Source organism: Plectropomus leopardus, chromosome 1 (genome assembly GCF_026936395.1).
Source record: "Plectropomus leopardus strain MGB_pleo_1.0 chromosome 1, ASM2693639v1, whole genome shotgun sequence".
Taxonomy (NCBI): domain Eukaryota; kingdom Metazoa; phylum Chordata; class Actinopteri; order Perciformes; family Serranidae; genus Plectropomus; species Plectropomus leopardus.
The window spans coordinates 44181225-44208891 of NC_142176.1; the positions used below are offsets into that span (position 1 = coordinate 44181225).

Here is a 27667-nt window from a genome sequence, read left to right on the forward strand (position 1 = left end):
TGATAGTGAAAGTGAATTTTTGCTGCACCCCTGTTCTTCATCATCGCCTCCATCAATAACACACGTGTCTGTATCTGTGCCACCTGCAGGCTGCAGATGCTGGAGGCCATCTGTAAGCACTGGGAAGGCCCCATCAGTCTGGCACTCTACATGTCAGACGCCGAGGCTCAGCAGTTCCTTCGCTACGCCCAGGCCTCCGAGGTCCTCAAGAACCGAAAGAATGTTGGCTACCACATTGTCTACAAGGAAGGCCAGTTCTACCCGGTAAACCTGGTCAGGAACGTGGCCCTGAAGAACGCCAACACGCCATACGTGTTCCTGACTGACGTGGATTTCCTGCCAATGTACGGCCTCTACGATTACCTCAGGTATGACTAGCTGTTGGTGCCAGATTACAATTTTAGCACAGCTGAAAGTACCGTAACATAAGACTTTAATGTAAGGAGTTTATGCTCTGGTTTGTTCACAAAGTAACAAATCCAGAGACCCAAAGCCAGCAGGCGTTAAAAGACCTTTTTCATTGCAGGCAGGTTTAACCCCGGACAAGCACAGGAGTAACTGATAACAATAACGATGCTCACTTGCACCAAGTGTCCCACTAAGGCCAGAAAGGCATAAAAGAGACCCTCACTCATTTCATTTATATCACTGCATCGACTCAGGCAAAAAAAAAAAACAGTGTCATTAGCAAACAAGCACATTTTGACTCACCTTTAAAATAATAATAATAATAATAATAATAATAATAATTAATATTATTATTATTATTATTAGTAGTAGTAGTAGCAATACTACTAAAAAAAGCCAAAAAGAGCCAGCTAAATTTGATGGAGTGGTTACAGACCCTCTTGTATCGGATAAAAAAGTAGGAAGTAGGAAACAATAGAAATATAGAAAAAAACGCCAATGCATTTCAGCACAGTGGCATTCGTCATGGAATTGTGATCCTGCACAGGTGAACTGGGATATAAACAGAGGTAAATTTTTCCTTGTTGTGTTATCCCATGATATCTTACGACATGCAATGTAGTAATTTTATTAGTTGTAGAAATGTGCCAAGTGCAAAAATAGTAAATTATTTGAAAACAGAAAAAAAAAGGAAAAAAATGCAATTGTGAAAAATAGGTTAACAAAAAGGATTTGAAAAAAACCCCAGATAACTTCCCTTCTGTCTGAATTATATAAGCTAAATACATGAATACTGTGAGCATCTTAATGAGCCATTTTCAGTTTTAGTTGTACCTGTTGGTATGAACACTTTGCCTTTTTTTGCTGCGTCTCACCTGTCCCGTTTCCTCCGTTTAGAAGGTCCGTGGTGCTGCTGGACATGGCTCACACTAAGAAGGCTCTGGTGGTTCCAGCTTTCGAGACGCTTCGGTATCGTCTATCCTTCCCCAAATCCAAAGCTGAGCTGCTCTCCATGCTGGACATGGGGACTCTCTACACCTTCAGGTACCCAGACACGATCAAACACATCAGTGAATGAGGATGAGGGAAAAACAAGGTGCCAGCAAGTGATGTCATTATTTGATCCCTTTCACTGAGTCCCTCTCTTTCTGCCTCTCCAGGTATCATGTGTGGCCTAAAGGTCACGCTCCTACCAACTATGCCAAATGGCGAACTGCCACCACACCTTATAAGGTGGAATGGGAGCCAGACTTTGAGCCGTACGTTGTGGTGAGACGGGACTGTCCAGAGTACGACCAGCGCTTTGTAGGCTTTGGCTGGAACAAGGTGTCGCATATCCTGGAGTTAGATGCACAGGTATGTGTCATGGCTGCTTGGGGGGGCTGATTTTGACAGTCCAAATGTAAAAGATTGGTGTGAAATGTGTTACTGCTCAACAGTTAACATTAACCTCTCCTCTCCTGGTAACTTAAAGGCATTGTTCAGGTTTTTTTAAAGTGGAGTGTTATGGTGTACTTATCAGAAGTCAATGAATTATATACAGTAGATGTCAGTTGTAATGCCCCCAGCTTGGAGAAGCAGGCTGGAGCATCACCACTGTATCTGAGCAATGTACTGCTGTGAACATGGACAGCAGACCCCTAAAATCAGTTGAAGTGTACACTATATTTAGTATATTTTCACCACTTTACCTTCCAGTCAGCAAATTCCAATAGAGAACTGAAGCTTTATGCTCTTTTCAAAGCCACCAGACTCCGTTCAGAAAAACATTAATTTTACCTTGCTGAACACAAGAGTTGCTGGTCTATCGCTACCTTGATCAGTTTGTTCACATAATCATATGACGTTAGATTATTAAAGAGATAGTTCACCCAAAATTGAAAATTTAGTCATTATCTACTCACCCTCATGCCAATGGAAAGTCGAGTTCATGGGGTAAAGGCGTTGCATTCATCTCCCAAACAACTGAAGCAAAACCAGGATCCAAACATTAAAAAATACATAATAAAACCACAAAATGTCTCCATACTGCTTGTCCAAAGTTTTTTTATTATTATTTTTGTTATACAGTTACTGAAGACACCTGTCACAACAACACAACAAAAAGAAGCAACAGAGCAGAGTTGGTTGTATTACATGAGATGCTTGAAATGAGTCTTTGCTGTTTTGGGGTTGCATGCAGTCTGTGTCGGTCTACCTGAGGATGGCCCAACTCGTAGCTGTATGTGGTGTGTTGCTACATATTTTGGTCTTTCTTTCAGTCTCTCCTGAAGAGCAGCAAATAGGTCAGAGAGCTCCTGGGTTCCAAAGGATGGTGGCCTCAAAATCCGCAGCTTCTGCGTCAGCTGTGCTGTTGCCCTCATCTGATATCATGTCTATTGTGATTCCTCTCCAAACATCCATTTCTTCTTAGGCCCAGACAGCTGTCCTGTCCAGCTGTATAATTAGAACTGCTCTGTGGTGTTAACACACAGATATTATGGCCGATAGACATTTTTGGTCCCATTTAGCACAGTGCATTCAGCTTTTTTCTTTAAATCTTACCCTTACAATGGGTCATATCGCCTGTTATTTCCCTCAGTTTTGGAGACGTTGCACAGTTTCCTTTAAAATACAAAATCAAAGTCACTTTGGTGAATAAATATATCCCGGCTTAAGCAGCAGGCATAGTTACAGAAGCGGATTAGGTCCATTTATGATGGAGAAAAACATTTTGGGCAAATCGAGATTAAAGTTGAAATGATGAGAATGAAGTTGAAATTTCGAGAATAAAGTCGAAATGTTGAGAATAAAGTCCTAATATAATTTTGAGATTAAAGTCGAAATTTTGAGAATAAAGTTGAAAGGAGAGCGGAGAGCCGCGCCGACCCCTGTGTACTTGCCCGGGGAGGGCTGCTTGTGGCCGGTGTACTACTACAGAGGCTCCCCGGGATGAATTTCCAACGTTTTCCCCTCCTTCTCATAACCACCTCTGTGGTGGCTGGGGACCCCCGCTTCGATCCCGGCCCACCCTGGGGGTCTCATCTCACCCCTAGAGCCAGCTGTGGCTACCTTAAGAGAGTCAAAGTTACTCCTTCACTTTACCCGCAACTGCACTGAGGGACCCATGTGTACCCCCCAAGCCGGGCCAGGTCACCCCAGGCCAGCTTGGGGGGTACACAGGGCAGGCCCCCGCCTCGATCCCACCACGCTTTTGGGGTCTCACCTCCCACAACTCTGTGGTGGCTGGTGGTGGTGAGGAGGATGGGAAAACATTGGAAATTCATCCCGGGGAGTAGCACCCCAGCCACGAGCAGCCCTCCCCGGGCAAGTACATAGAGGTCAGCACAGTTGTCTGCTCTCCTTTTGACTTTATTCTCGAAAATTCGACTTTAATCTCAAAATTATATTACGACTTTATTCTCAGCATTTCGACTTTTTTTCTTGAAATTTCGAATTTAATCTCGTCATTTTTGACTTTAATCTCGAAATTGGATTTCGACTTTATTCTCAAAATTTTGACTTTTTTTCTCGAAATTCCAACTTTATTCTCGAAATTTCAACTTTATTGTCGTCATTTCAACTTTAATCTCGATTTGCCCCCAAATTTTTTCTCCATCATAAATGGCCCTAATCCGCTTCTGTAACTATGCCTGCTGCTCAAGCCGGGATATATTTGCTCACCAAAGTGACTTTGATGTTGTATTTTAAAGGAAACTGTGCAACATCTCCAAAACTGAGGGAAGGGACAGGCGATATGACCCAATGAAGGGTAAGATTTAAAGAAAAAAGCTGAATGCACTGTGCTGAATGGGATCAAAAATGTCTATCGGCCATAATATCTGTGTGTTAAAACCATAGAGCAGTTCGAATTATACTTCTTGTGTTTTCAGCTGCTGGAAGCGAGGACAGCTGATGATGACCAGCTTATGTTCGAGTCTCGCAGAATGCCAACAGTTGTCATAACTGTGATAATATAAATATTACTTCATCCATTGAGTTTTGACTGAAGTCTCTTTGTGCTGCGCCTCTCCATCACAGCTGAGAGGAACACGAAACCTGTTTGAATAAATACAAAGAACAAAAGTTATCCTGAGAGAGAACATGAAGTTCTGATCTGAACAGCCTCTTCAGGTCTGTGTAAAAAAATGAACCTGAAAAAGTTGATAAGAAGTGCAACAGTGAATTAAATGTTTCTTTAACCTTTCAGTTGTGTGGGAGTGATTGAATTATTTATGATTGCGTGTGAAGGCTTTAGTATTTGTGACTGAGACAAGAAAAGATTACTTGTGTTTCATTTTTAGATGTTTAAGCAATGTCACACTCAAGGTCGATAATCACAGCAATGATGATATACAGTACAACAGCATGACCTTGAGTGTGATTTTGCTTTTATACAACAGTTTTAAAAGTGCCATTTATTAGTTGACAGTAATAAGCAACAACAGATAATGATTGTTTATTATTATTATTATTTTATTTTATTTTTTATTATTTTTGGCTCCCCCAATACAAACAGTTCCACAACCACTGGAACTGAAAGCTGTTACCTAGCAACATATAAACATTTTCCTACACACCAGTTTAGTAATCTGTGGAAGCTCGGTCTTTGTGTTATGCGCAGACAAACTGCTTAGTATCATTTACATTTATCTCTGTGTTTCCAGGGAAATAAAAGTCTGTTAACAGCTTGAGTGATTCAGATGAGTTAATTTGATCAGACAGGTCGTCATTCCAGTGTGTGCCATGATCTCCATCACCTCGAGTCCCATATCAGACAGTTTGTGTATGTCGGTGTCTCTCAGGTTGCGGTTGTTGTAAGACAAGTGTGTCCCTGTCTCACTGCACATCCTGGTAAGATCTGTGACAACTGGTTTACTCCCAGTGAGTGGTGTTTTTCCAAAACCCGTCTATCACAGCTGCCCACCTCCTGCCTGTAGGTTGAGGGCTTTTGCATGAGGCAGAATTTTGCTCAGGTATTTTTTGAGAGATGCCGGTCAGACGGGATTTTCTTGCTATGCAAACACTGACATTGGCAAACACTGACACTGGCAAACACAGTAACATCAGATAACTACCAACCATTAGTGTGAGCCTAATTGAACAGCAGTTTAGAACAGCAGTGAAGCTGTAATACATGCAGAGGTAAAAGTCCCAGTGATGTTATATTGTATATTGTCGTTGTTTCCTAAGTAGCAATGATGTGTAGACGATGAAGACACCGCTGCTGACACTGACTTGGTTGCATAAGAATTAATTTATTACAACAAAGTTCAACATCCACGAGGTACCATGGTCTGCCTGGGAGAGGATTCAGTACCAATGCGAATCTCTCTCTCCTACAGCTCAAGGAAATATTCTTATATAGGTACAGACATCTACACATTAATCAGTAAACATTCCTCACCTACTGTGATCAATCACAAAAAAAACCCCAAGGGGCCACAGTCCATGTCATTTAAGCCTAGTATCAATATTCTACTCATCTGACTCCGAGACGTAATCATCCCTAGACCTCTGACCTCAAGATAAGACCCATACAAACAAAGCATAATACACCTCAATATCAGCACTCATGGAATGCCACTTGACCAATCAAATTGCTCAGTCAGAAGTACCTGTTGATTCATCTGTCATCTGAACCACTTTGTTTTCCGTTCCTCAGGAGTACGACTTGATGGTCCTCCCCAACGCCTTTATGATCCACATGCCCCACGCTCCAAGCTTTGACATCTCCAAGTTTCGCTCCAGCTCCGGCTACCGCAACTGTCTCAACACCCTGAAGGACGAGTTCCACCAGGACCTTTCCAGGAAGTACGGCTCGGCTGCTCTCAAGTACCTCACCGCCCAGAGGAACATCTAAAGAACTGCTCAACTGCTGAGAGCCAGCGAGTCCGGTAGCCTCCGAGCTCCTGGCTAACAAGGCCCGAGAACTCAGACAAGTAATGATGCAGCACTGCACCACAGGCTGCATTGCCGCACAACGCACACAAATGACGGTAAAGCTTTACAGCCTTTTGAAACATTCTGGGGCTCCTGTGCATTACTTCTCCATTCAACTCCACCTCAAGGTGACGAGAGGATGAGACGGAGAGACGACCAAGTGGACACAGTGGCGGCAGATTACCTAGAGGCTGGATTGATTAGGCTGAGATGGGCTATGGCTGGGCGTGAATATTAATGGGACTAGCTTTAAGGCCAGGAAATAACAACCATATTCTAACAACTTGTTATGACAATCAGGGCTTTTTCCAGAAGACACACATCAAACAGTCCATCTACATGGATATCTGGACATGACAGGACCTGTGTCGTTTTGGCGGAAGATTTTAAAGAAACATTTAAATCATTTCTGCGAGGCCAGTCGAACTGGAGAAAGATTAAAGCCTTATTACTTTCCATGATTTTCTTTTTTTTTTCTTTTTTCAAAGAAAATCCAAACCAACGAATAACAAGTATTTACAATGTTTTGATTATACATAAGAATCAGTTTATTTTTCCTTTCTAAATTTTCTGACCTCTGTCCTGGGCGAATAATTTGGAATTTACGTGAGCTTCAGGGATGTGCTTTGTGTGTGTGTGTGTGTATGATCCAGCTGCATCATATGGCTCGTTTTCAACACGCTTACTGATTGTAATCAATGTCATTCTTGCTTTTGTCTTGATCATATATTTGCTTGCATGTAGCGAGTTGCACTACACATTTTCACATTTTACTTTTATTATTCATCCCCCTGAGAGAAGCAAAACTCCACTAATGATAACAGATATCATTACTCACTGGGACCAACTCACGCGACGAACACTGACACCTTATAGTGAGTCATTATTAAGGAAGCCGCTGGCCCTGAAATTAAACTGCTACACAGACAGAGAGCAGGGAACCTTTTTTTAGTTTTAATGCCATTACATCTCTTATGTGTCTGATACACTGGATATATGTGCCATCTATTTTAGCACCTGACCTGCAACCCTGTTTTTAGATTGTAAAGTCCAATTGAAATGACAAATTTAAACCTTACTGCAGTCAGGTCACATTTATTATTTAAATATTTGATTTATTTTGTTATTTTTTTTACATTTATAGAAATGCTTCTTAAAAGTAAACTTCACCCCCAAATGATCATTTGTACTTCAGTTATTTACCCCTGTGTTACATTGATTTGTAAAAAGAAAAAAAAAAAAATTGGTTTTCCTTGCATGCCTCAGAGGTGCATGAAGAATCCCAAGAAGGTTAACATTCATCATGAATTGATGTCATAGGGGTCCCAGGGTTTCCCACATATTAATTAATTTCAATTTTCTATTTTTGGATCTGGGCTGTTAATTAGGAGCAGTATTGGAACATGCTGGTATATACCATTCAGTTCATTAGTACCATTCAGTGCATCATATCTTTGGAGCACACAGCATATTCTGGGCACAGACGGAGCAGCAGAACGCCAGGCGCAGTGCAAGTGAAACTTCACTGTTTACTGAGCAAAGTCTAAAAGTTTGCTTTCACTTGCCTGTGAAGCAGCTGTCCCTCTCAGCAATCAATCTTATCTGATCAACTCTGAGTGGACTGACTAATCAGTTATCCATCCTGCGACTCACACTCCATAAAAAAAGACTCAAAATTTAGGATTTAGGATTTAGAAAAAATGGGAAGTTGGTTTAGTTTTCTTAGTTTTTGGATTGTTTGTTCACTGTGGAGGCATGTGAAAAAACAAATTTCAGTGTAATAAGCGGGGTAAGTAATTGATACACAAATGATCATCTGGGGTGTGAAGTATTCTTTTAAACTTCACTCGAGTATCGGTCATATTGTAATATGAGAAAATGTGTATTTTCAGGGTCCATTTGTATTGGTTGTGACTATCCCTTGGCGTATATTTTATCTAATCCATGCCAAATTTGGGTCCAAAGCTGTGCACCTGTGAAGACTGTAGTTTACAAGCCAAGGGTAAACAGCATTGTGGTATTGAAGGAAAATTAACAATTTTATGTCTGAACTGACATATCTTTGAATTTCCAGCAAGTTTTTAAAATGCTTATACTGCAGTGAAGTTGCTAATTAACTCAACAAAATAATCTGACATCTCACAACAATAGATGTGTGTCACACAAGATTTAAAAACAGAGACATTAGTTAAGAAGCTAATGTGAGCTGTAGGTCACAGCCTGTCACACTTAATGTCTTATCTAAATAGAGGTTTGGCTCTCAGATGACCACACTCACTAGTATTTACACAGACAATGAGGCTCCATCATTGAACCACACATGTAAAAATACACATTTCGATACTGATTTGTCATAAATAATAATTCTGTTGCAGCAAAAGTTTAACATATAACAGTTTCAGTTGGACTTTAATCTTCCTAATTATATATATATATATATATATATATATATATATATGTGTGTGTGTGTGTGTGTGTGTGTGTGTGTGTGTATCTACACACACACACACACACACACACACATATATATATATATATATATACATATATTGTGGAGGATAGCAGTTTCCAGCCAACACATTATCTTAACTGACTATGATTTTGGTTACTTTCAATTTATATCACAAGTTGCTGTCAGATCAAAAAAGATTTTGGCCAGATTTAAACATTATTCTGGTCAATTCAATGTCCCCATAGGATAATCATGATAATTTTCATGTCCTTTCCTCCTGCAGTGAACGCAGTGAACTTCCATCCATACATCTCCTCTGTACTCTTCTCACTTCCATTTGTGTTAAATAATGATTTTGTCCTCACCTTTATTTGGCCAAAAGGCAAGTGGAAAGTAATTGATTCAGATCTAGTATAATTTTCACAGAGAATAAGGCAGATCTGGGCAGTGGTGTACATGAGTGATGGTGTATGTGACAGGGGCACAGACTGTTTGTTAGGTGGTTAGAGTGAGAACTGAAGAGCCCTGCCTCCCCACACACATGCTGCCATCCTCGCTGCCTTCATTGACTTGTTGTTGATTGTGGTAAAAGCCAGTGCCTTTTCTGTATTGTGAAACTGGATATTGATTGTACTGTTGTACTGACAGGGCCTGGGGATAGTCAGGCACTCTATTTATTATTGTTGACTCAACTCAAATCAATCATATTTTTCTATGTAAGTGCTTTAAATAAATTTGCCCTTTTTTAACACTTTGGAGTGTTTTGCGTTTCTACACTGGCACAGCGTACTTGGTAAGCACTGTCAAACTCATATTGCTGTTAGTCACATTAACCCTTTGAAACATGAGTAAATTGGCTTGATTTCTTCAAAAAAACATCTTCACAGAGACATAGTTAACCCCTAACATCCTGGATCACACTATTGCACCGGATAGGCAGACCTTGATCAGGGCCAACAGGACACAAGACTCTGATGCAAATTCAAAAAATGCACTGCAAGAATTGAATGATGCCATCAGCAGCAACCGGATGGATTTTTCATAGCCGCTGCTGATTTTAAATCAACTCATCGTTCAAACCTAAAGATGTAGCAGGATCAAGGACAAATGTAAATTCGTTTTTTAAACTTTGTTTAAAAATAAAAAAATTTAAAAAATCTACCTTCTACTGTCTATCTTCTAAAGGGAGATGCCCAGGAGGCATTCTGATCAGACACCCAAACCATCTCAGCCGGCCCCTTTCAATGTGAAGGAGGAGCAGCTTTGTTCCAAGCTCCCCCGCAGAAGTCTGAGCTCCTCACCCTATCTCTAAGGCTGAGCCCAGACATCCTCTAGAGGAAACTAATTCTGGCCACTTGTATTCACAACCTCATTCTTTCAACCACTATCCAAAGCTCATGACCATACATCTATGGGTCGGAACATAGATGGACTGATTAATCGAGAACATTGCCTTCCAACTCAACTCCTTGTTCACCACAACAGTCCGGCACTACTCCTGCATCACTGGGGATGCCACACCTAACCGCCTGTCCAGCTGAAGCTCCATTTCACCCTCACTTGTAAACAAGATCCCGAGATACTTGCACTCCTTCACTTAGGACAACAACTTTCTCCCCAAATGTTTCCAGCAGAGAACCATGGCCTCAGATTTGGAGGTGCTGACTTTTATCCTGATCACCTCACACTGGGCTGCAAACTGCTCCAGTGCATGCTGGACGTCACAGTGTGATGAAGCCAACAGAACCACATTATCTGCAAAAAGCAGGGTTGCAATTCTGACGCCCTTAAACTTAACCCATGCCTCCCTCCAGCTGCACCTTGAGATCCTGTTCATTAATGTCAGGAACAGAAGAGGATTGATGGTAAAGGGCTCCTCTGGGCTTCTTTTTTGGGAGTATTTCCTTCGGTGATGTGAAGGTCTGAGGGCAGAGGGATGTTGTATGCGGTAAAGCTTTCTGAGGCAAACCGTGTTTTGTGAAAATAGGCTTTGTGAATGAAATTGACTTGACTTTACTTGACTTGTCTGGCAGAGGCCCACACCAACTGGGAAAGTGTTTGACTTTATGCCAAGTATACAGACACAGCTCTCACTCTGGTCATACAGGGACCAGATGGCTTGTAGCAACAACTCTGGTACCTTGTATCCCCTCAGTACCCCCCATAGGACTCCCCCGGGGTACATCGTCCTAAACTTTCTCCAAGTCCACAAAGCAGATGTAAACTGCATTTGCAAACTTCCATGACCCCTCCAGCAGCCTCGCGAGGGTAACGAGCTAGTCTACCATTCCACAGCCAGGATGGAATCAGCATTATTCCTCCCGAATCTGTGGTTGAACAACTGGTCAGAGCCCCCTTTTTCAGCACCCTGGATTAAACTTTTCAAGGGAGATTGAGCAGTGTGATAATTGGAGTACACTCTCCAGTCACCTTTTTTAAAACTAGGAACCACCATCCTGGTCTGCCAATCCACAGACACACTGAAAGGCATGCCAGCCAAAACAGTCCAACAATGTCTTCAGCATCTCAGGGCGAATCTCATTCACAGCTCATCCAGTGCTTTTTGACCGTCTCAGTGACCTCTGCCAGAGATATGGATGAAAGTTCCCCTGAGTCTTCAGACTCCACCTACTCCATGGAAGATGTGATGGCCGGGTTTAGGAGTTCCTCAAAGTGCCTCTTCCACAGCTCAACAATATGCCCGGTCTGGGTCAGCAGTTCTCCTCCCTTGCTCAGCACAGCCTGAGACAAGCCTCGCTTTCCCTTCTGGAGCCGTCACACAGTTTGCCCAAACTTCCCTGAGGCTGACTGAAAGTCCTTCTCCATAGCTTCCCCAAACTCCTCTCACACCCGAGTTTTAGCTTTCCTAAATACCTTAGCTGCAGGACTTCTTGCCACCAGCTGGCCACTCATCTCGCAGGTGTCTGCTGCTTCGGGAGACCCCCGGGGCAACAAAGCCCAAAAGGCCTCCTTCTTCAGCTGGTGTCCACCAGCGGGTTCTTCAATTGCCACCACAACAGGCACCAACCTTCTGACCACAACTTCTAGCAGCCACTTCCACAAAGAAGGTTTTGAACATGGACCCATTGGATTTCTGTGTCCCCAACCTCCCCTGGGATGAATAAAAAGTTCTTCCAGTTCTTCTTCTTGGGTGGCTGTGGCTCAGAGGCTCAGAGTGGGTCCTCCTTTAACTGGAAGGTTGATGCCCAGTTCCTCCAGGCAACATGTCGAAGTATCCTTGGGCACTCGAGTGTCCAAGACATATGGCTGCAGATCTGATGACACAACCTCAAATTATTTGGCCGAGGGTGTTCTGGTAGCAACAACACTTATGAACATCCCTATGCTGGAAGATGGTGTTCGTCATGAATTATCCATGACTAGCACAGAAGTCCAATGACAAAACACTCAGTTTCAAATCAGGCATACCATTCTTCCAAATCACGCCCTTCAAGGTTTCTCTGTCATTGCCCAGGTGGGCGTTGAAATCTCCCAGAAGAACTATGGAGTTCCCAGTTAGCAACACACAGTCGCATTGAGGCAACTGTCGTAATACCTGGGGAAAACTCAGCCAGGGGCTCATGAGTATTCCCACACCTGCCCGGCATCTCTCACCCTGGGCAACTCCTGAAATTTCCAGTCCAGCCCCTCTCCAGGAGTTTGGTTCAAGAACTCCACTGTGTGTAGTAGTGAGCTCAACTATATCTAGCTGGTACCGCTCCATCTCCTGCACCAGCTCTGGTTCCTTCCCTGCCAGAAAGGTGACGTTCCACGTCTTGGAGGTAGTTTATGATGCAAGGGGTCAGCACACCCAGGTCCCTGCCCTTGCCTGCCACCCAGCACACAACAAAAGCTTGATTCCTTTTCTCTGTGGGTGGTGGGCCCACAAGGTGGCGGCTCCTTGTAATTATTTTGGCCCAATGCCTGGTCACCTGACGCTCGCCATTACATGTGAGAGGTATCTGAAAGAAGCACTGGAAAATTAATTTTGCTCCAGCTACAGAGGGTTAAAGTCACGTGAGGACGGGTGAAACCTTGAAGTTTTTTTTTTTAATTCCTCCCACTATAGGCTCCCCTGTCCTACACGTGACATTGCTGCTGCGACTTCTGTTGCCACTCCTGATGTGCTGACGTGCTGCAGGCAGAGGCGGAGCTAGAGGGGAGGCCGGGGTAGCACTGGACCCCCCTGAAATCTGATTGGACCCCCCAGGTGCCACCCCAGATGATTGACATATCGCAGCACCGCACGTCTTGTCGGAAGGACCCAGTTGCATTTTTAAATCAGTGAAGCCTATTGACTGCTAAGTCCCTCCTGTACAGTAGTTGGCGCTATGTACCACAAAGCGTTGCAATCCACGTTCATTAGGAGAAGAAGAAGAATCGCCACTGAAGCAGAGGAAGATTTGAATCTGATTTGAACTGGAGTCGGTTATCGTTGCTGGAGACAGGAGATCAACAAAGTGACGAAAAAGAAGGAGACGAAGGATACCCTTCATGGACAGTGAAATCCTTGTCATAAAGTAAGTTTTACGCTGGTGTCCTAATGAGTCACTGTTTAAAATAACTTTTGTAGATAGGAGATTTTTTTTTGTTGTTGCTACAAGCAGAGAGCCACGGCATCAAGCAAATGTTAACGTTACATCTCATGGCGTCTAGCTTCCAACAGCCGCTCAATATTAACGTCTACATTTAATTCATTTGGGTCGCTATTTATATATGTGTTTCTCCAATGATTCTAGAGGTATGAAACTGGAGAATTAGCCAGCTAGCTGTTTTATGCTCTGTTGCCTTAAATGAAACGTAACGTGAACACGGTAGTTAGCCTGCTGTCAACTAGCTGAAAAGTCTGAATATTAAACTTTCATCTACGGTGGTTTATTTGCCCTGACATTTTTTAGGCTTGAAGTAGGGATTTAATAACATTGTGTGATTATAAGAGGCTAGGAGTAACGTTATCAAGACTGGCTTATTTTTTTATAGGGTCAGTTGAGAATGAAAAGGCAGGGGGAGAAGATTTATGACCTCTTTTTAAAGAGAACCAAGTCAGGAAAAGATGAGGCAGGCAGACAGCCAGAATTCAGGTCTGCTAGCAGCTCCCATCCTGGGACGAGTCAGGAGGAGAGAGAATCTGATGCACACAGCCCATCATCACCAGGTCAGAGCATAGAAGCAGTCACATGCTCACTTCAGTAGTAATTTTAAGTTTCCTACGCTAGTATGGAAAGTATGGAATTTGATTTTCTACATTTCCAGGTCTGTAGTAGTATGGAAAATGGAAACAATTGTATGGAAATATATTTATCTTAATACTTATCTGGGTTATCTTAAGATGTTTGGGTTAATTATTTTGCATACACTACCTATCTACAATCTCCTGGAAATAATTTAGTGACATAATGGCATGCAAATTCAGAATAATGATAACAAATGATTTGCATGATGAATTGCATAATCTATTCACATGATACACATCTTATTACTCAAATGTCACAAAAAGATTTCTGTCTTTGTTACTGAGAAGTCTGGGAATTAGGGTCTGGGAATTTTAAATGTGTAGGAACCCTTAAGTTATTTTTTTTTAATTTTTTTTTTTTTGATATTTTGAAGTGTTGGTTACTGATGTGTGTTGTTTTTTTAATGGTGGTTGTATGTTTATTTTGCTTACACTAATATTTTCATTTTTATACAATGTAGTTCCATTGAGGGAGGACACAGAAGACAAAGGTGGCAGCTCCCTTCCTGGGACTAGTCCGGAGAGAGAATGCACAACACAGCACAGCCCATCATCACCAGGTCAGAGCATAGACAGAAACAGTCACATGCTCAGTTCAGTAATTAAGTTTAGTTTTAGATATTTTGAAATGTTGGTTACTGATGAGTGTTGTTTTTTAATGGTGGTTGCATTTTTATTTTGATTACACTATACAATGTAGTTCCATCAAAGGAGGACACGGAGGCCTCTGAAGATGAGGATGTCAATGAGCAACAAGAGCCAGACCCAGAGCCAACTGTCCCCAGCACGAATTTCGCTCAGCCGAGAGGACCCGGTGGTAGGTCTACTTACCTGAAACTTGCTAGTTAGCTGCAGTTATTGTCTAATAATCTTCTGGATCCCTTAACTGTGTTTTCATGACTATTTTATTTGTATTCCAGATATTTCAAGATGCAAAGAGGAGGGACCAGTTCAGCCTTGTCTGACACAATTCCCCAGATCCCAGCATGGATCAAGGAAGAGAGCATTCTGCAGTGCCTGGTACAGAGCCAATTCTTGGCTTGAATACTCAATCCTTAAAGACTCTTCCTACTGCTTTGCCTATAGACATTTCTCCTTGCCTAATGCACCAGACTCTGCCTTTGCCTCAGAGTCAGGCTTCTCCAATTGGAAAAAAGTGTTGTCAAAGGAGGCTGGGTTTAAACTCCACTCAAAATCAGAAATGCATGTCAATGCAATGTACGCATGGAATCAGTGTAAAAAGGCTACTGAGATGAACACAACCATGTTAAACTCTTTGAACATGAACCGACAAAAAAAAGTGTAAGAAAATCAACAGTATGTGAAAACAATAGCAAATGTTCTTCTGTTAACGGCAACTCAAAACATTGCACAGAGAGGCCATCGGGAGTCTGAGGACTCTCACAATAAGGGGAACTTTTTGGCCATACTGGATGAAATAGCAAAACACAATAAATTCATTGAAAAGAGGCTTGATGCATGTGGCAATGCAAAATACACAAGCCACCAAATTCAAAACGAAATCCTACAGGGTGTAGCGGTTATTAATAACTACGTTAAAATTTGGATTTTGCACTCGTTAAAGTAAAAGGGGCACCATTCTCCATTCAGGAGAAAATTAAATCTTAAATTGTGACAGTGTTAAGACATGTCATTACTTTAATCAATCTCATAGTCTGTACCGTTTATTCTGTATACATTGATCTTGTTTCTCTCATGAAATAATATCCACAGACAACGACTTGGCGATAAATGAGGATAATTTATTTAGACTAATAAAATGAAGAGTAAATAGATGAAATAGTATGACATATAAAAGGACAGTGAACACATAAAAGGGAACCTACGTGATGTATGTTCAGGTGATGTAAGTAATTAATTATGGATGATAGTGGAGGAAATACGTGACCGTCTAAAGCGTGGATGCGCACTGAACGGTGACGTAGAATTTAGAAATTTGGCATTAAAGCTTCGCTATACGACATCAACTCTGATCACTAGAAAATGTTATTCTGCCTACTTTTGTCGACTTGATTAGACTTCTCCGGGGAGGTCCAGGTCCTCGCGTCACTCCAGGGGAGAGCTGCGGCGTGTCTTCCAGACGAGGTGACCCGCTGAAAGGCGGCGGCGGCCGGGCAGGTGGAGTCGGTGTGCGGCGGTCTTTAACTGGCCTCGGTGTTCGCCTCAGCGAACCGGTAAAAGTCTTTAAACAAAGTCCTTAAGGGCAGGCAACGGATGCTGATAGTTTGTGCAGCAGGTGTTGCTTCCAGATCCGTGGCAGAGTTGATGGCGAATCGCGGAGTGTCCTTCTCAATTAAAACTCGCAGAAATAATCAAAGTAATCCCACTGGTCTGAGGGAGTCACTTTAAATTATTAATTTGATTTTACTTTAAAACGAATTATCAAAAGTGTCTTTACTGACCAAAAACTGGTATAAAGAAAAGCGTCAAAAAAGATTTAAAAGAAAATGGCTTCAAAAGTTAAAGTTCAGCAAAGCTCTGGTGAGCTGTTGCGGCTCCGCTTATAAAATTGAAGAAAAGAAAAGTTGCGGTAGCGGATGCACGAGACGCATCATGATAAAAAGGAACGAAGAAACACTTCAGAAGAGAGAAGAGGAGAAGCCTTGAGAAGAGTGAGCTTAGAGAGAGAGAGAGAGCTCTGAGCTGACTTTAGAGAGAGTCACTCAGTTTTTATCTTTCGATTTGGGGGTGCGGATGGAAGGCAGAGTTAGCGAACTTTTGCACCGAGCGATCGCGCATCTGGTATAAGTTTCTAAAAGACCTAATGTAATTTAGGAGACATTTATGTCTCTGAACTTTATGACGAATTACGCGATCTAACCCGTGGTGTATAAATTCACGTATCTCCTCAACACTATAGTCTCATCACAGTAACTTCCAATGCACGTTAGGAGACCCAAAAGTAATTTATAACGTAACACATGATTCTGAAGATCCTTTGCTCAATTTTGTGAAATATGTGACCACACATAACATAACGTTGTACCATTCCTAAGAAACTTGTGATTACTTAGATATAGGATTACTTTTAACATTACACAATGAATTCAAAATACGATATAACTACAGAGTTGGTTACGAGCTTACCAATAACCAAGACCACTAGATGGCAGTATAGCTCCATTATAACAAAAGGAGAATAAAACATACTTTACCTAACTCATTCAAATTACATGAGATGAAAAGAATGGGAGGTGCTCCTATCTGTTTACTGAAGCATGGAGACAACCTCACCCCCAGTCACAAAGACTAAGGAAGAAGGGAAATTTTAACTTACAACCTTGGTCCAAGTCATTCTGTCAGATGTTTATCACAACACAGGGTTATATAATGGCTTTACCCAATGTTCGACCAGTTGGTTATCTCAGCAGGGGAGGCAATACAATGGTTGTTTGGTATTGCTTGGGTGATCCCAGGAGGTCGTTCAGATGCCTTACATCCTGTGGTATGCTGATGGGACCTTCGGAGTGCTTACCTTCCACCATATGTCAGGATGGAGGGTGTCAGATACTAACACTTTCCCGTGGCTTAAGAAGCCAGAGCGTGTTTACAGACATCCCCAGGGAGTATAAGTTAAGTTAATTAACAACTCCCTGTTGGATGTTTTGGGTTCGTAAAACAGTGTCTCTTGACGTGTCCCCCACTTGCCCAGGGGACATTGAGCTCTGGAGTTCCTCAGAGGGACAAATGTAATGACCACGCCAAGGCAGTCCACTACAAGGGTTTAGCTGAGATGGTCCAGACCGAAATTATCAAAGAAGTAAAAGAAAGTGAAGTTTTCAGTGTGATTGCAGACGAGACAAAAGACCTCCAAAAAAAAGAACAAATGTCTATAGTTATAAGGTATTATTACAAAGGTGCCATTCATGAAAGTTTTCTGTGCTTCCAGGCAGCTGAAAGCCTTGATGCAGCAGGTCTCAGTAAATTGATTGTCAGTTGTCTAGAGAGGCATGGTCTGGACTACAGAAATAACCTTGTAGGACAAGGGTATGACGGTGCATCTGTCATGAGCGGTAAACATTCTGGAGTATCTGCAAGAATTCAAAACAATGCCAGATTTGCATTATTACATTCACTGTAATGCGCATTGCTTGAATTTAGTTCTTGTTGATGCTATAAAAGCAGTGCCTGAGGTTGTTGACTTTTTTGCAGTTCAGAAAGAGCTGTATCCATCACAGCAGCCCAGGGAGCTACAGGCACTTACAGACACAAGGTGGGCCTGCAGATACACAGCGTGCCGTAATCTGAGAGACAGGCTTCCAGCAGTTCTGAGACTATTGCAGGATCTTGCACTTGAAAGACGTGGAGAAAGGTCAGTAGAGGCGAGGGGTCTTCTTTCTCAGATAGATCTACAGTTCATAGGGCTTTTGGTTACCTTTTGTAAAGTGCTTGGTGATGCCAAATGTCTTTCTGACATGCTCCAGTCCAGCACTCTTGATCTAGCAAGGGCTGTGGATCTAGTAGGTGCCCTTACAGACACTTTCCAGGACTACAGAACTGAGAATTACTTTGATGAAGTATGGAAAGAGGTTGAGGAGCTTGCTGAGCAGTGCAAAATTGGTGTACAAACACACTATAAAAGACATTCTAGAATAAGCTCAAGATTTCTTGACTCACTGGTGATGAGCACTGTAGGACAGAGAAACTGTGATGATGAAGGCTTCCCCAGATCACTCTTTTATCAAGTGATTGACTGTCTCATAATTGAGCTGAAGAGGCGCTTTTCAAAGAAAAGTTGTGAGATCATGCAAGGTGTGCAGTCCCTGAACCCAAAGAGTGCAACTTTCTTAAGTGAGGAGCCTCTATTTGCCTTTGCACAGACCTTTGAGTCAGACCTCAGTGACCTCAAACATGAAGTTCACCAAACCAAGCGACTTCTAGACAGGAGAGTGAAAAGTGGATTAGACAGACCATCTACTTTGCTTGATTTCATTGTGTTTCTCGAGCCTTAAAAAGAGGTTTTCCATGAGATATTCAGACTTTGCAAGATTGCTGTTGTTACTCCAGTCAGCACTGCTTCCTGTGAGAGAAGCTTCTCTGCTTTAAAACTGATTAAAACTCACCTCAGAGCCACCATGGCTGATGGCAGGTTAAGTCACCTTGGAACTCTCAGTATCGAGTCAAGAAGGGAACGTGCCCTCAACATGGATGACTTTGTGAAACATTTTGCGACTTCTCACCATAACCGAAGGATTATGCTTTTCTGAACACGTATAAGAAAGATAGTGTCTCTGGTCATGACTAAGCTCTTCACTATGTTCTACTTAGACCAAGGATAGTTTGGGAGTCAGACAGAACCCCTTGTCATAGTTAAAACCTGCACACTGTGTGTGTGTGTGTGTGTGTGTGTGAGTGTGAGAGAGAGAGATTGATGAGAGAGAGAGAGGGAGAGAGAGATATTGTGTGAGTAACTATGAATGTGTTGGTGCATTTTCACAATTTTTGTAAAAATGAGTTATTATTAATGAATTATTGAAAAGTTGTTACCAAGATGTGTTTTACATTTTCTGCATTGTTAAGATATTGATGAGGGGGGGGGGTTGTGTGAGTAACTATGAATGTGTTGGTGCATTTTCACCATTTTTGTAAAAATGAGTTATTATTAATGCATTATTGAAAAATTGTTGCCAAGTTATGTTTTACATTTTCTGCATTGTTAATAAACTGCAAATTATATATACATAAATCTCATCTCCTGTGTGCTTAGTATGTGCATTTCAACATTTGACACTCTGATTGCAATTGATAAGTCGAGAAATAAATTCATTGTTATAGTCTGTGGACCCCCTGAAATAGCCTTGGCCACCCCCTGGCCACCCCAAGGATAAAAGTCTAGCTCTGCCACTGACTGCAGGTAAGCATGTTACATCACTTCCAGTGCATCTTTGTCTGTGCCTCTGGTAGCGTCTCTGAACTGCTCCTACGAGCGATTCCCAGCTAATCTTAAAAGTTGTTCCTTACTTCGACTGCTTTTATTTGTCTGTGACTGAAAACTCACATAAGTTTTACTTAATCACTCACAGCTGTCTCCTCCTCTCAGCGGTTTTTCCTATGTATTCACAACCACTCACTCACTGTTAGCCCGTTAGCTACTTTAGCATTAGCTCTGGTTAGCGATGGCTTCTCCCTGCTCTTCTCCCTCTTCTGCTGCTCTCTCCTGCTCAGTGCGCCAGATGTTTAGTTACTCCTCTGCCTCCTTCAGTGATAGTGGTACCTGTAACAAGTGTAGTTTATTTGCTGCGCTGGAGGCGAGGCTTAGCTATCTGGAAGCGCGGCTCTGCACTGTGGATAATCCTTCTTTAGCTGCGATAGTTAGCAAGCCCCCTGTAGTCGGTGCGGACCGACATAGCATAGCCTCTGCTAGCCATCCCCCGGCAACCCCCGTGCAGCCAGGAGGCTGTGTGACTGTCCGAGCAAAGCATAGTAAGCCGAAGCCCACAGTACACCACCCATCCCCCCTTCACGTTTCAAATAAGTACTCAAAGTATAGTGATTTTCATTAATATCACATTTTATTTTAACCAGTCGGCCCTGGTCATCTTCATTTACTGAAAGTATATTCACCTCTAAACGTCTGTTGAAGAGGATAGCAACACCTCTTGATCTTGAGTTAAAACAGCTGTAAAACATTTTACCAACACAGTCACATTTTTATTTCTCATGTTCATTATTATTTAAGTGAGTTTCTTGCAAAAAAGCACATTTTGTCACATTTATGGTTTTTGAGGTAATGTAAGATCTTTTTCCGTTTTATAGGATTATTTATGCCCCTAAGATTGAATGTAATCATAGTTAGTTTATTCATTGATCCATTGTTTGAAAGGTAAGTTTACTTGCTCTGTCTGGCATCCCATTCCCTCCACAAACAAACAAATAAACAAACACAACACAAAAACAAACATAGTAAACCAATTGTGCCATTAAAAAGTGACACAGCTTGGCCTGCATGACTGATAAGGGACAGAGAAAAAAAAAAAAATCAGCAAATAGTACTAGGTCTAAAGATCCTATGTGTCTGGGAGAGATGGAGGGAGGAATGAGAAAATGAATTTAAAAAAACAAAGTGGGAAGGTCCCTTCCTTCTCAATTAATTTGCATTAAGTAAGTGAATTATGACGATGTAAGTTAAATCTAATTAACAAAGAAATTATGTGTCAACTTAGGCTGTTATTTACAACTTTTCATATTTTACATTAGCCCCCCCACTCCCCCTTTTTTGTCTCCTCCCCTTCCCCTGTCCTCTTCCTCTCTCCTCTATTCTACTCCTTTTGCGACACCTATTGTCCCAAAATGAAATGTTGATTTGCGACATCAGTATCCGGCAAACATAGCAGCATGTGCTGCAGTCCCAGTGGACAGCCAAACAAACTCAAAAACACCAGCTTAAAAGAATCACCTAAATAACAGAGCCTTAACATAATTGCTGGGAATAAAAGTAGGAACAACATATGTTGTTAAACATATTCAGGCTGTCACAAGAGGATTCAAGAGGTCGCCAGCAGTCAGAAAATATTGTTAGGTTTGCATTAGGCTGTAGTGACAGCCTGAAGAGGAAGTTTTCAAAACTGATGAACTTGTCAATATTTTATAAGTCTCAGGCTTGGACCTATAAAAATAGCCCATGAGCACCCCCTAGACAGTTTCTACGGAGCTGCACCCAAATGCGGTTTCACCTGCAACTACAAAAATTGGCAGGCACTGTGGTGTATTTGATCGAGCACTCGGTGCTCCTCTATATTGGGCTGTCACACTTTGGGGGTGTTCTATGATTGATTGCTTGGGTCAGGGACATTACGTCGTCTCCGCCACTAAAGATGGAGTTGCTCGCAGTCTCACCTCCGTGTGTGTTATTCTTTATAGCATAAGTACCCACAGTTAAGTGACAGTAATAAGGGCTAAAGCCACAACATGGTGTCAGAAGACAGAGTTACGGAGTGAGCCGAGGTACTGTGTACAAGCTGAACCCACAGCTAACAGCTAACGCCGTGCAGCTCGCCAGCGTGAGCATGGAGCAGTTCAAGCCGCCGTCACAGCTAATCCTCACCGGCAACATCGCTGAAAACTGGTGCAGATGGGAACAACGTTTTCGGCTGTACATGACTGCTTTAGGTGCGTCGGACAAAGGAGAGGAGGTTAAAATAGCCATCCTGCTTCACACCATAGGCGAAGAAGCATTAGAAGTGTATAACACACTCACAGTCACCACAGCTGATGACGACGATAACGATGGAAGACGTTCTTAAAACTTTCAAAGACTACTGCAGCCCACAGAAAAATGTTGTGTTTGAGAGACATCAGTTCTGGTCACATGTGATGGTACCAGGGATTTCTGTGGACAAATTCATCACAGAGCTGCGCCAGAAAAGTAAAGACTGTGAGTTTGGCCGATGTGAAGATGATATGCTGAGGGATATTTTAGTGTTCAGCATAAATGACTCTCGTCTGAAAGAGAGACTACTACGTGAAAATGACCTTACACTTCGCAGGGCCATAGAAATATGCAGGTCAACAGAGCTAGCCAAGACTCAAATACAGGCGATGCAGACTTCACCCGCCACACACGGCACTCGAGTGGATGCTATTGAGAAAGCAAGAGGACAAAATTGAGCAGGAGGTGGAAATAAAAGCACCAAGGTGCAACCTGCAATGAATTGTCAAAAATGTGGTAGAAAGCATGAGCCTCGTCAATGCCCAGCTTATGGAGTAGTGTGTCACAAATGTGGAAAAAATAATCATTTCTCCAAGGTATGTCGTACACTCAACATCAAAAGCGGCAACGACCAGGCAAAGACTGCGCACAATATAGAGAGTGAAGTGGACTCTTTATACATAGGCTCAGTTGGCAGAGAAGGAGAGGAAACAGCATGCCACACAAAGGACAACAAATGGTATGAGACAGCCACCATCAGAGGCGTACCAATAAAATTCAAGCTTGACACAGGCGCTGATGCAAGTGTGCTACCCATGTCCATTTTCTCATCAGCTGCCAGGTCCCATTCAGTTGCGGCCCACAAAGACTGTGTTAAAAGCTTTTGGTGGAGCTCGCCTGCCGTCGAGTGGCATTGCATCTCTACAGTGCAAAACCGCCAAACGCACCGCCATCGTGGAGTTCCATGTAACCTGCCTGACCGAGAAGGCGATTCTGGGTGGAGAAGCGTGTACAGAGTTGGGGCTGGTGCAGAGGGTTCACACAATCACATCCACATAGCCGCCAAAGCCTCCATCCACCAAAAAAGAACTGATTGAAAAGTATGCTGTGGTCTTCACAGGACTTGGGTGAGTTTCCTGGAGTTCATCATATACACATCGACCCGTCTGTCCCCCCTGTGATTCATGGCTGCAGAAACATACCCCTCTCTATCATGGATACTTTAAAGGACACATTACAAGACCTGGAGAAGAGAAATGTGATAAGACCTGTCAGCGAACCAACAGAATGGGTGAACAGCCTTGTCGCCACAAAAAAGAAGAACGGTTCACTAGGGGTGTGTCTGGACCCTTGTGACCTGAATGAGGCTGTCAAACGCCAGCACTACTCCATCCCTACTCCTGAAGATGTGCGCAGCAGACTGGCAGGAAAATCCATCTTCACCATCTTGGATGAAAAAATGGATATTGGCAGATCAAGCTAGATGATCCATCTTCAAAATTGTGCACCTTCAACACACCATGGGGCTGATATCACTTCCTCAGACTTCCTTTCGGGATCAAGTCAGCCAGTGAAGTGTTCCAGCAGAAGAACTGTGAGACCTTTGGTGATATACCAGGTGTGTACGTCATTGCAGATGATATGATCATCGCTGCCTCATCAGAACAAGAGCACGATGAAATCCTGCACAAAGTCATGGAGAGAGCAAAGACGGAGAACGTAAAGTTTAACAAGGACAAAATCCAATACAAAGTAGACACTGTGAAATACATGGGACACATAATCACATCAGCAGGACAGAGAGCTGATGACATAAAGATCAAGGCAATCGTCGACATGCCCCCCCCAGAAGACAAACATGGCCTCCAACGCTTGCTGGGAATGACAAAATTCCTACCACAGTACATACCGAATGAGGCTTCACTCACAGCTCCCCTCAGACAGCTGCTCAAGAAAGATGCAGTGTGGCAGTGGTGCCCACACCACAGCGCAGCGCTAGAGACTTTAAAGACTGCCCTTACACAGGCCCCTGTGCTGCGGTACTATGACCACAAAAAGCCACTGACGCTACAAGCAGACTCGTCAAAAGATGGACTAGGAGCATGCCTGCTACAAGAAGGCCAACCCCTCTGCTATGCTTCACGGGCGCTCACTGACACTGAAAAGCGATATGCGCTTATAGAGAAGGAGCTGCTTGCCATAGTCTTTGCTGCCAAGAGATTCCACCAATACGTCTTTGGCAGGCCGGTTTTGGTGCAATCAGATCATAAACCTTTGGAGGCCATAGTGCGAAAACCACCCGCATGGCTACAAGGTATATTGCTGCAGCTGCAGAGGTATGATCTGAACATCACGTACACACCAGGCAAGCACATGCACATCGCAGATGCACTGTCACGAGCCGTAGTCAGCGGAGAACGAGAAAGCATCAATGAGAACCCCTATGATGAGAAAGTTGTGTACGCCATGGAGGCCACAGATGCACTGAGTGAAGAGACACTCCACCAGCTGAAAGAGGCTACAGCAGCAGACGGTGTATTGCAAGCTGTGTGTGAGAGACATCTGAATGGCTGGCCTGTGAAAAGATACAGCCTGGACAAAAGTTTACACTGCTACTGGCCGATGTGACACAACATCAGCATCCAGAATGATATTGTGATGGTAGGAGACAAAATCATCATACCCCACAGCTTCAGAAAAGTAATCTTAGAGAAACTCCATCTAGCTCACCAGGGAGTACAGCGCACAAAAGCCAAAGCAAGAAAAGTCCTCTACTGGCCGGGCATGACACATGACATAGAGACAATGGTGGAGAAATGTGTGCAGTGCCAACAGTTTCAGCCACAGCAGCAGAAAGAGCCGCTCATCACACATGAAGTCCCAGAGCTCCCGTGGATGAAAGTTGGAGCTGACATTTTCCAGCTGAGAGGTCAGTCATATCTTTTGTTAGTGGACTACCTGACAAAATATCCTGAGGTGCTAAACCTGCCTGATCTAACAGCTCATACAGTAATTCAGAAAATGAAGTCTGTTTTTGCCAGGCATGGGATCCCTAAAGAGCTGGTGAGCGATCATGTTCCATTTGCCAGTTATGAGATAAAGTCATTTGCTGCTTCATGGGAGTTCAAACTCACACACTCCAGCCCGGGATATCCACAGTCCAACGGACTCGCTGAGAGGACCATAAAGACTGTGAAACATGCACTGAAAAAAGCCATGCAAACTGGCACAGATCCACATCTGGTGCTGCTCTCATTGAGGAACACACCAGTGACAGGACTGAATGTGTCACTTGCACAAATGTTGATGGGAAGAGTCCTGCGGAGCACACTTCCATGCTCCAGTGCTGTGCTAAAGCAGTCAACCCCGCAGCACGTACACAGCAGGATACAGGACCTGCAGTCACGCCAGTGTCTGTACCACGACCGGGATGCCAAGCCTCTACCGGCCCTGAACCCAGGCACCACCGTACACATGCACACGCGGCACGGATGGGAGCCTGCCATAGTGACAAGCCAGAGACATGAGCCCCGCTCCTACAATGTGCTGACACCAGCAGGAAAGGCATTTAGGAGGAACAGGCGACATCTGAGGAAGGTACATCCCAGTCTGTTCAGGGACACTGACCCCGACGGCGATACGGATGCAATGCTGTCACAGACACCCGAATCTAATGGCATACCACCACATGATCCTTCACCTGTGAGGACTGATGATTTGCCTACATACTACGCCAGGAGCAGCAGAGCTGTGAGGCGCCCTGTCAGGTTCAGAGACTAATTCTTAGATCATTGTCCGAGTGGTTATGTGTGAAACTTAAGAGGTATTGATTAAAAAAAAAGTTGGAAGTGTTCATCGACATATATACAAAGAATGCTTCATTAGAAGGTTTGATAATACTTGTTTAGAATTATTCACAGCAGTACTATTTTGCTAATATACGTGTCACTGAAGTGGTTTGTTCAATATTCTTCATGTTACAGTTCAAGGTTAAAAGAGGTGGTGTGCCCGGAATTGCAACCACATCTCATTCTTAGAAAAGGGGGATGTGGTGTATTTGATCGAGCACTCGGTGCTCCTCTATATTGGGCTGTCACACTTTGGGGGTGTTCTATGATTGATTGCTTGGGTCAGGGACCTTACGTCGTCTCCGCCACTAAAGATGGAGTTGCTTGCAGTCTCGCCTCCATGTGTGTTATTCTTTATAGCATAAGTACCCACAGTTAAGTGACAGTAATAAGGGCTAAAGCCACAACAGGCACATGCAACACCCCAAGTCGAACGAAATAGTCTCATGGAGCCATACTGTAAACCCAACAGGAAGTCGGCCATTTTGAATTGAACCTGCAATTTCGGTGTATTTTTGGCCTTACAGAGGGGTCCTAACTTTTCAAACTAGCCCTACAGATTTAAAAATGGCGACATCAAAAGTTATTAGATTAGTGAGTTTTCATCGCACAGTGTGGGAGTTAATGGGCTAAACATTTCCATGTCTCATCATGAGCCAGGAAGTAAACAGGAAGTAGTTTATAACTCTGAGGGACATGGTCCAATCTTCACCAAACTTCACATGTTGGATGACAGTCCCACCCTGAACACATCTACATGATAAGCATTACCGTTTCTTATAGTGCCTCCTATTGGCGACAGGAAATGACATGAAAATCACGTGTTCTTCTTTGATGTATATCTCCTACAAATTTCACCCAATTGACTTTAAATTCAGTTTCTAAGACCCTAAGACTTGTAACACAACAACTGATTTAAAAAAATAAGTTTTCGTCACACTACGTGGACGTGGTTTGGTTTTCAACTTTGATGTTTCGCCATGACACGGGACGTTGTTGTAACTCACCCAAACATCATTCGATTTGCCCAAAACTTCTCACACTTGATAAGTGAGTCCTGGCCTGAACACATTTGCATGGCTCATTTGAGTTATCATTGTGGCACCACCTACTGGAGACAGGGAGTTATATGTTTTATATTTTGATGTGCACCTCCGTACAGGTTGACTATATTCAGCTCAAACTTGGTAAGAAAAGTGTTGAGACCTTGACGATGCCTGCTTGTGATTTCAGAGCTTTTTCCTGAACATTGTTGCCATGGCAACATGGTCTTCGCCGCCAAACAGGAAGTTGTTGTAACTTCACTTTGCATAAACCGATTGGTTCCAAATTTTACAAGTACGATCAAGGTGCAGCCCTGAACACATCAACATGGTAATCACAGCACCACCAACTGGCAAAAGCAAGTCAGCCTCTTACTACAACTATACTTTGATTTACATGACATTTACATGTTTTGGTCTACACATGATGTAGACCAAGATGACACATTTTGTGTGGTCTCCAGCACCACCTATTGGCCACATGAAGTATTACCCCAAATGTAATAGCTAACTGAAGGACTTAAACTCCCATAGCGCCACCTACTGGAGACAGGGAGGTATATTTTTTTTCTTCTGGAAACAGGAATTTAC

The 27667-nt window shown here is 43.0% G+C and overlaps 1 protein-coding gene across 4 annotated transcripts in view; it reads left to right on the forward strand.

Annotated features, from left to right (window-relative positions):
- large2 (LARGE xylosyl- and glucuronyltransferase 2) overlaps positions 1-9533 on the forward strand; it is a 151605-nt gene extending 142072 nt beyond the window's left edge. For all 4 annotated transcript variants that reach the window (XM_042485237.2, XM_042485227.2, XM_042485245.2 and 1 more), the window contains 4 exons: positions 90-368; positions 1306-1452; positions 1569-1764; positions 6053-9533. In XM_042485237.2, coding sequence (XP_042341171.1) covers positions 90-368; positions 1306-1452; positions 1569-1764; positions 6053-6250 — 820 coding nt within the window. In that variant the 3' untranslated portion in view covers positions 6251-9533. The remainder of the gene's footprint in view (positions 1-89; positions 369-1305; positions 1453-1568; positions 1765-6052) is intronic.
- The last annotated feature ends 18134 nt before the right edge of the window (positions 9534-27667 follow it).